This window comes from Penicillium expansum, assembly GCF_000769745.1.
Source record: "Penicillium expansum strain MD-8 chromosome Unknown contig316, whole genome shotgun sequence".
In the NCBI taxonomy this organism is placed as follows: Eukaryota; Fungi; Ascomycota; class Eurotiomycetes; order Eurotiales; family Aspergillaceae; genus Penicillium; species Penicillium expansum.
In genome coordinates this window covers 661-10,075 of record NW_015971261.1, presented here as the reverse complement: position 1 = coordinate 10,075, position 9,415 = coordinate 661, and the positions used below count along the sequence as shown (strand labels likewise).

The 9,415-nt window shown below is 49.3% G+C and overlaps 3 protein-coding genes across 3 annotated transcripts; 2 read left to right on the top strand and 1 right to left on the bottom strand.

Annotated features, from left to right (window-relative positions):
- Window positions 1–384: 384 nt before the first annotated feature.
- PEX2_094180 (uncharacterized protein) lies at window positions 385–1,805 on the top strand (the record flags this gene model as incomplete). The annotated part of the gene is made up of 2 exons (XM_016746688.1): window positions 385–1,493; window positions 1,556–1,805. 2 exons carry the CDS (start codon window positions 385–387, stop codon window positions 1,803–1,805), a joined length of 1,359 nt encoding a protein of 452 aa, XP_016600404.1.
- Window positions 1,806–2,163: 358 nt separating this feature from the next.
- On the bottom strand, window positions 2,164–3,282 carry PEX2_094170 (uncharacterized protein; the record flags this gene model as incomplete). The annotated part of the gene is made up of 4 exons (XM_016746687.1): window positions 2,164–2,418; window positions 2,470–2,794; window positions 2,845–2,874; window positions 2,924–3,282. The coding sequence occupies 4 exons, from the start codon at window positions 3,280–3,282 to the stop codon at window positions 2,164–2,166; spliced, it is 969 nt and encodes a 322-aa protein (XP_016600403.1).
- Window positions 3,283–5,051: 1,769 nt separating this feature from the next.
- On the top strand, window positions 5,052–8,903 carry PEX2_094160 (Helicase, C-terminal; the record flags this gene model as incomplete). Its single annotated transcript, XM_016746686.1, has 2 exons — window positions 5,052–5,417; window positions 5,469–8,903. The coding sequence occupies 2 exons, from the start codon at window positions 5,052–5,054 to the stop codon at window positions 8,901–8,903; spliced, it is 3,801 nt and encodes a 1,266-aa protein (XP_016600402.1).
- Between the last annotated feature and the right edge of the window lie 512 nt (window positions 8,904–9,415).

Below are 9,415 nucleotides of genomic sequence, written 5' to 3'. Positions count from 1 at the left end.
CACTTTTTAACGAGGGTCAGAAAAGTGAGGTTTAGAAGGCTTATACAATAATTTGATATACTATGAAATATGATCATGTTTTATTTCCCTATCAGTATAATGATTTCGACTATTATTAGTACTAGCCAGACCCTCTCCTATAATGGCAGATAATCAGTTACTGCCACATTTCAGCACCTGCCTCATTGGTGATGGAGCCTTACTTACCTCTTACTCTGTTTATATTCTCCCTCTTCCTTTATTCTTCCTTCCCATACACTTCATCACCTTGATTGAGCCCCAACAACATACCTGTCTCGTGCTTCCTCTACTCTCCATAAGCACAAGCCCATAACAGGCGGTTCATCACAGCACCTACCAGCAGACCCGACATCTGCGCCTAGTATGGATCTGTCCACTAGTAGCAAGCGTCGGTCGCCCTATCATCTGCGACCGTCTAAGTCCGAGGAGGATGAGATGGAGCTGGGAGTACCTGACAGACCCTATAAATGGGAGAAAGAAGCAGCCAGGGCAACAATTACTGAGCCGAGACCCGGTAAACCGCATGGTCCTAGCCTGCCCCTTGGGGAGCAACCGCTGAACGTTTCATTACGAGAGCTATCGGGCTGGAATTCGGCTTCGAAAATTGGGAGCCAGTACGGCCATTTCCTTACCACCAAGATCCTCTGGAAGTATTCCCAGGTTAAAGACCTGGCAAACATGAATACTGCTGTCTGCGAGGCTCTCGATCTCCCCAATTGGGCAAAAGCGACGGCTCAAGAGTATGTCTCCGGTTATGGAGATTGGAGTCAGTTTATCGATCACATCGCCAAATACCCGATCGCAAAGCCTGGAAACCCCATTCTCATTGGAGCATTCTCGAGTATTCGAGACCAGCAGTCTCGAATAGAAGGAGCTTGTGTTGAGTTGTTTGGAGACAGACCACCCTCCCCGATTGCCAAAAAGCGCAGAAGACTCACCAACACGTCTTCCCCCGGCCAGCTCATGACGAGCGGCACTACAACCCCCTTTACCGCGGAAAAACTCGAGCGTGTCACAAGGAGATTACAAAACCTGACTCTAGAGAGCCGGGAAACGGACAATACTGGAGGTTTCACGGCGCTGGTGACTTCCATTAGAATAAAGAAGCCGTTTGGCAACTCCGAAGCAAAGAAGCGAACGCACGAGGCCAAGATCAATATGAGCTTCGTCAATTTGCTCTACACAATCTGCTTATTACTGCCGACCGAGTTAAAGTGGGACAGTCTCCAGCATCATCTCAATTTGCATATCGGTGAGGCTGAATACAAAGCAATTGTCGACGGTGGTCTAGTAGATCCCGATGGGGAAATGCAGGTCTTACTTGAAGTCAAGGCTATGCATCTGTCATCGAGTTCGGTAAAGGAAGTTTTGATGCAACAGGGACTTGAAATGCTAGCCTGGATTACTACAACGCTTGGTATTCAAGGGCCAAAGGGACCGAGGGTTCAAATAATCCATTCACCGATCAGAAGGTAGGTTTGATCATGATCACTCTACCAATACTTAAGAAACATCACTAAACAGTTGCCTATAGATGGGTGATGTTAGCGCAATATGCTACACAGATATATTTTATTGTCGCTGAGCTGCATGAAGAGTACATCGAGTACTTGGTTATAGGCACACGCTCTGGAAACCCCCTCGATAGCAAAACACATCTCACAATGCAGTTACTGGGACCCTTCAGCATTTATTCTGCCGAAGAGATGCGGGCCTTTGGTTTTCTTGTTGTCGCGCTTACCATTGTCCAGCACCGGGATTGGAAGAAGAGCAAGGAGGATTAGATAGGAAATGAAAGATATATTCTTCCTGGCATAGAATCCCGGACCTTGAAATCAAAGATAACTATTCCCGGAGACCATTAAGTCTTCAAACTTGTGACCATGGCACACCTCCCTTTAGGCGGGCTATTATCAGCACGGCACAAACTGGCACAAACTGGCAGTTACTCAGCTTCCACAAAGAAATTATAAAGTTATATGCTGACCCGGGAAACTGGTCCGTAAATCTCGCCCACCATCTACCTGGGCGGTTTATAGGCAATTTATCCTCTATACCACTTTATCTTTTTCAGCTAAACTACCGATTTTCTTTGATGCAGTTACTGGTACAAAATCAGCCAAGCAAGATCATCCTAGCAAATCAATTGCCACAAATTCTTGGAAAATTTGCTACGGTGTTTCCTTGTGGAATAGGCCATGCCCATTTTAGAAGCAGGTTCAACTTCTCCAGAAAGTCTTTTCTGTCAACCATATCAAAGTATTTTTCCCCGTAAGCAGGCACGGCAATCATATGTCCTAGATCTAGGAGCTCCGAGAATTGAACATGAAGCTTGCCATCAAAATAGGATTGGAACATACGGCATCCACCAAATTTGTCCATCAGAAATACTAAATTCTGATGATATGTTAGTAAAAGACTAATGATACCCAAGAAGGAAAGACAAACCGGAAAAGTGAAATAGCACTCGTCCGACCGATGTTCATTCGACCGACTATCATCTGGCCGATTCTTATACGACCTTTCCCGATCAACCTCGGTCATTTCTCGGTGGGTTAATGCGGCGATCGCAAAGAGCTCCATTGAGGAAGGCCGTTTATCACCACATTTCTCCTGGTTGCAGAACCCGACTAGTGAGCGCTGGTGGCCCTTGTGCTCATGGCAGCTCAGGGAATCCAGAGGAAATTCTAGCTTCTCGGTATTGGTACATTCAAAGTCGCGAAACTCTCGGCAGACTGAGAGTAGTGCACCTCCAAGAAGAAAATGCGTGTCACTAGAGTGCAAGTTAGCATTTGAGAGATATAAGATACGTCATCCACTAACCGGTCTACTACCCATCCGCCATTGGGAATTCTAGAAGACTTTTAGTAACAAGTTTATGAAGGTCAAGACGTATACAAACCCTTCGTGGTGAAATTCCTTGAATGATAAACCACTCCCTGTGAAGGTAAAATAGTTATATTGATCGGTCATCATATCTGGAAACATGACCATCTCAAATGACTCAAGAATCCATGGGCTGTGGCGAGGACCTGGCACTTCAGAGCAGCTTGCAGCCTTTAGGAAGGGTGAAGCTGCTAGATCTGAATCGAGAACATCTCGAAAATCAACCCGAGGTAGGAAGTAGCTTGTAACCGATGGCGAAGAAATTGTACCAGTGCGGATATCAAACTGATGAAAATCGACTCCGAGGTCTGAAAGCTGCTCGTCTGTCATAGGAAACTTCCTATTCTCGCTAAGCGTATTGTAGATCCGTTCCATTGTTAGAATCTGGTTTTCAGCATAGTTAGGTCTTAGAGTGTAAGAAAAGAAGAGAGGAGAGAGGAGTGTAAGAATAACGATTAACACAGTATGTTTGCCGGCCGCCTTCGAAAAAGGTCATGTGAAATTCGGCTATGCAATCACATTTTCCTGATCCATTTTTTCTGAAAAGTTCAACTGGTATTGATGACGTTTTGGCCTAGAAGGAATAATCAAAGACCATGTATAGTAGGTTACTCCGGGGCTGCGTTAAATGATTACCAAATCCACTTAAAAAGGTATCGGAGCTATATAGACTTCCGCAAAGCCCAACTTTGGGCCTAAGGTCCGGGCTCAAAACTCGACCCGCAACGAGCTACCTTTATAGCCCTAAATAAGAGTATTACCAATATATAGGTTATATAAAAATCAGGCTTATAAAAGAAATGTATGTCTAGAGAATAGATCGCTTTAGTGTATTTAATTTAATGGGGTTTTGATTGAGTTATATGTATTTGAAATTAGTAGGTTTGGTTAGGTGGCTGGCTGGCTCGCTTGGGTGGTCGGCTCGCTTGTGAAATACGTTAGTAAAATCTTCCCTATATCATAATTTTAAAAGGGGTTTTCGGAATATAGGTATACTCTGTAGTAGTGCTTATTGACGGCTGTCAGTAAAGCTGTCATACTGGTAGAATCTTCCTGCTGTCAGTATTTTATGTCTCTAGGGCTGTCTATAAACTATTATACCTATATCATAATATCACGTTGGTAGAATCTTCCTGCTGTCAGCATTTTATGCCTGTCTGTATACTATCATACCTGTCAATGACTTTTTATGTTCATATTATAACACTATTGAATCTCTAATATATGTAGGGGATTGGTGTACCACCCCTGTAATCCAATCTCTGCCTCAAATTTCAGTACTGCCTGCCTGATTAGGTTAGGTCAGTATTTCTGCAGTGTTGCTGCTACTAGTATATAAATTTTGGTCTATATAGTAAAAAACTTCATTTTGATCAGAAAAACCTGTATATCTTGCTTGGATTGAGGCTTAGTGATGTAAAGTGAGGTATGATAGGAGTAACTTAATTTTGTAAGGGGTTTATGTAGAAATTGGAAGTACCTACTGTCTCGCTACTATTGTACAGGTAGTTTAACACCCAGGCAGTGTACAAAATTAGAGGACAGTCAGGGCAACGGTAGGTAGAAGTAGATATCTAGCACAGTGCTAGATCTGGAAGGTAGTACAGAAATTACAGGCTGAGGCTGGATTACAGGGCAACCTGCGCTATATAGTATCTATCTCTCCCATATGATCTCTGTCGTTATCCTAGCCACATTTATCGCCCTTTCATCACAACATTTCTGACGGCCGTCAGAAATGTTATGTAATCTGTACACCTGGGCACTAGTTACCTCACACCATCTAATCTAATCTTATGCTCCCCTGTATTCCCAGGGTTACCCCACACAATTATCTGTCGATCTGCCGATCTCACCAAACGCTCCCACAATAATGATTACACCTATCCTCACCACTCACACACTCCAATATCCCCTCAACCCTGTCTATTCAAAATTTAAGGTTTGGGTATAAATACGGCTGCCGCCCCCTTTTAATTCTTCTTCTTCTTTTTCCCCTCCAGTCTTCATTGCATTAACTCTTTTCACATTCAAGTCATTTTCGCCGGCCGTGAGATTTTTCGCATCCACCATTGACCTTCACCACAAGACATTTTGACGCCCGTCAGATTTTCTCCTTTTTATGCTGTGTCTACTCTCACATTATGGCGTCTCACTCTAAGGGACTAGCTCGAGCTAGCCGCACTCATCCCCTCGAAGGATTTCACAATATTTCCTTCACTAGCGCCTCTATGAAAGACCTGGATTCATCCGCCGCTCGACTTGCAGGATGCCTTGGCTTCCAGACTACTGCGTCTCTTCACGCACTATTTTCGAACACCAATGCTCCCACAAAGCGCGTGATCTCTGATTACATTGCCGACCGCCAGGGTGGGTTTGGAGCTCCTCCTGAATTCCCTAACAAATTCCGTTCTATCAAAGCCCCCACCGTGATTGAAGCCGTGGAGCATGCTGGTCACTACACCCAGCTTCTACTTGATGATAAACCCCCTGCACTTGCCTCTCCTAATGTGACTGAATCAAATCTTTTTGATGTTCGCCAGATGTGGTGAAACCGCAAGTACATGCTCACCCGCATCAATGATCTTGCGGTGAATTCCCAACTTCGTGTTGCGCCATTCTCTTTTGACGCCTTGGAGACATTCCTTGCCTGGAAGGTTCTCATCTTTTTCTACACCTCTGTCCACCGCCGCAAGGACTCTGCGCCCACGAATTGGCACAAAGTTCCCGCCATCGCTCCTACCCACATTAATTCGAAGGGTAAAGCGGCCACTACCTCAATCTCGGTGCCCACTAGTCGTGTCTCTCAGCTGGAGAATGCCCTTGCTCGGTTTGACAACGCTATAGCCGAGGCTGCCCAAGATGACCCAGCCCAGCTCAACGCCGCTCTACCTGATGTGATCTCTGATAGTGCCTATAAGACCCTTGTCGTTGGGCTTGGCACTGCTCTTGACCGACCTACCACTGCTCGTCTGAATCGGCCCGCCCTCTCCCACACCGACCTTGGTTATCTTCATGGCTCTCTTTGCAATGAGAGATTCCTGACAAACTCCCTGTTGCAATATCATCCCCCCATCCCCCGGGGGGATGGTATGACACATGGCTACGCTACCAAGACGATCTCCGCCAGTGAAGCTCACAATACAGGGATTGAAGCCTCGGACCTCACGTCCAGTGATGACCTGCTCAGCGATGATCCGTCACGCGGTGATATATCAACCAAGCCTCCCGTTACGCCCGTTGACCCTCGTGAACAGCTGACTGTCTCAGCCATCCCGCCGTTATTTGACGCCGCCCTCGACGTGCTAAAACTCCCCCTTGCCACAGAAAGCCATGCCGAGCTTAACCCACCTAACTCGTTCGAGCTGCCCCCTACTTACCTCAAACCTTGGCAAGTAACCGCTCTCGGCTGGATGCATCTGCAGGAGGCTAGTCCCCTACACGGTGGTATCCTCGCCGACGCCTGTGGTCTCGGCAAGACCCTGACCGCGCTCTCCCTGATTTGGACCACGAACCAACTCCTCCCTGCGGTCGATGCCCCCCCTGGTACGTTCGCTCCCTCCCTCATATTAGTCCCCAATGCCCTGGTTGATACGTGGACATCTGAGATTGACCGGCACTTTGGTGATGCCTTGCAGCTTATCGTTTTCTTCGGCTCCACCACCCGTACCAGTGACCGTCGGCGGAAAAGCCAGATCGTCGGAACCCTCGAGGAGCTGCACAATCACCTTAACCAGCTACACTCCTCTGATTCGATCACCGGTCTTACGGTGGTGCTCTCCTCGTACCAGACTTGGGCGCGCCGAACCACCTATGAGGTCGACGCTGAAGGAGCACCGCTCTCCCATCCTCTGGTCTCTAGTCCCCCGTCCCGTCCAGCAATTTCCGGCCGTCAGATTTCTCATGCGGATATAGATGAGGATGAGGATCAACTCTCTGACCAGGAACAGGAAGCCATCGAAGAAGCTGTCGATGAAGCCGTCGATGAGACGATGGACGACGCTACCCACCTCTCTGACCTCGCAAGCTCCGGGCATAACGAGGATCCATTCGGCACTGCCCGCCGCGCGCTTGCTCAGCTTCAGGATGCTCAGTCGCCTGGCGAGGACCAGCCGCGTCGCGCCTCTCGTACTCGATATTTTGCCAACAGGGTCGAAACCACATTTGCCCGCATTATTTGTGACGAAGGCCATCGTGTGAAGACAATATCATCTCGCCAGCATCAATCCGTGGCGCACCTCCAGCGTAGCAGCACCTGGTTCCTGACAGCTACCCCGATGTGGAACAAGCCATTTGACTTCTGTGGCTATCTCTCCCTGCTCTGGAGCAACGACTTTATCCCGGAGCCGGAGTCTGTCGACCCGGAGCACCTGACGGATGTCGCTGAACCGGAGTCCGCCCTTCATGACTATACCACATGGTCTGCCGTCTCCCCGCTACCAGACACTGGTCGCCCTTACCATCTCCTGAGTCCAGTCCAGCTCCTCACGCTTGGCCGCGGCGGACATTTATCCACCGATGTTGGTTTCCATGTCTTGCCTGTTATCCTACGCCTGACATGCCTTGCTCGTGAGCCTGGTCACCTGATGGTCGGACATGGCAACGCCTCGGTCACTATCGGTGCGGACATCCCGCCGCTAGCCATCAGCACTGTGGAGCTTCGGTACACACGGACCGCCCAGCTAGACCATGACAAGAGCTACGGCACACTCGCCTCGACGCTACATGGCCCGCCAACAGAATCCGCCGCCTCTGGCCCCTCGCAGGATGGTCAGGCTGGATCGATCAACTGGGCTACGTACCGCCAGCTATGCCATATTGCTGTCTATCCGAAGATGGACCTCTTTCTGCGTAACTCTGCCCATAGTGTGCTTGCTGCCGAAATCACATCGTACGGTGACTGGGGAGATGATTGTGGCTTCGGACTCTTTTTTGCGCGTACCGTACAGGATCGCTCGGTCGACCTCCCTACCTCTCGGATGGCTGTTGCTCGGTATTTGGCATATGACTGCCCCCGCCTACGATTCCTCCTCCACCTCCTATGGACCGAGGGAACACTCGCAGAGAGCGGCAACCGACCTCGATTTCTTGTCTACTGCAACTGGCCCTGCACCCGCTGGCTGGTTGAGATGTTTCTTGCCGCGCTTGGAGTCGACTTTGTGGTTATTCGGGCAGGCATGTCTCTCGACGCCCGTACCACCGCCATCCAACGGTTCACCAACCTCGCTAGTACGACCACAGTCCTCCTTACCACATACAATTGTGGTGCTCTCGGACTAAACATGCATGCGCAATGTAGCCGTGTGGTATTGATGGAAGCACCCCAGAATTACAATAGCGTTTTCCAGACAGTCGGTCGTATCCACAGACTTGGGCAGACACACCCACAAAAAGCATGGCTGCTATTCCAAGACCATACAATACAGCGACTGATGGAGTACAACAGCACCCGTAAGATCCTCCCACAGATCGCGGCGCAGTTTCGGCCTTGGCTGCAAACTCAGATCCCCTCAGTCGCTGCCCACGCACCTGTGGCGCAGTCGGCCGCAATTCAGGCTGCCGCCGCCCAGTCGGCCGCCGCTAGGGTTGCTGGTAGGCTGTCCTCTCCTCTACCCGCCGCCCAGCCTAATATTACTCCGTCGGCATCCCCCACGCTCTCCAGCCAATACGATGACAACAGCTCTGACCCTCCCCCCAAGAAGCCTGTCAGTGACGTTCTTCACACCACGGCCGCTATAGACCGCGTCGATATGGACCGCATTGCCTATGGCCTGTTGGCAGAAATCCTTGGCATTGCTCCTGGTATGCCAAGCCGCCTTGACATGGGCGAACATCATGACCTTGGCTTGCTTGGAGAGACCGCCGGCGGAATTCAGTACTCCACTCGCGGGGCCCCGATGGCTGTAAACCCCGCTCATCGTACGCCACAGAAGCGTGCACCGTCACAGCCACAGCTCCATGGTGGCCGGCCCTCAAAGACGTCTCGCCAAGAGTAACTCCCTCCCCCCCCCCCCCCCCCCCNCCCCCCCCCCCCCCCCCAGCTGCATCATAGCGGAGCCCGAGATGATTTCTACGCCCGACCAGTCTAGCTTACTCCCTTTCTTGTTTTTGCTTTGCTTCTTTCTCTTGACCAACTGCCTTTGCCTGCCCCTCTGTTTTCTGACAGCCGTCATTAAATAGGTTGATGAGTGGCCTTTGTTTCTTCCTTAGGAGCACACAACTCCTACCCTCCTCGCTTGCTTTCTGATTTGCTTGAGAATTGTACATATGCCTAATGAGCTGGACAGCTGGCCTTCTTCCCCTACACGCTGTGATGTGGCAGGACCTTCCTTATGCTTCTCTGGCCGCTCTAATCATACTGGCATTTAATATAACCCGAGCTCTTGTAGGCTTATAGATTATTAATTACTGGTTGTTATAGTTTGGCTAGCCATAATTAAGATAGCTGCCGCCGCTACTGATAAAGCTAGGAGAGGTATAAATAGACCTTGCTAACCCCTATAGTACT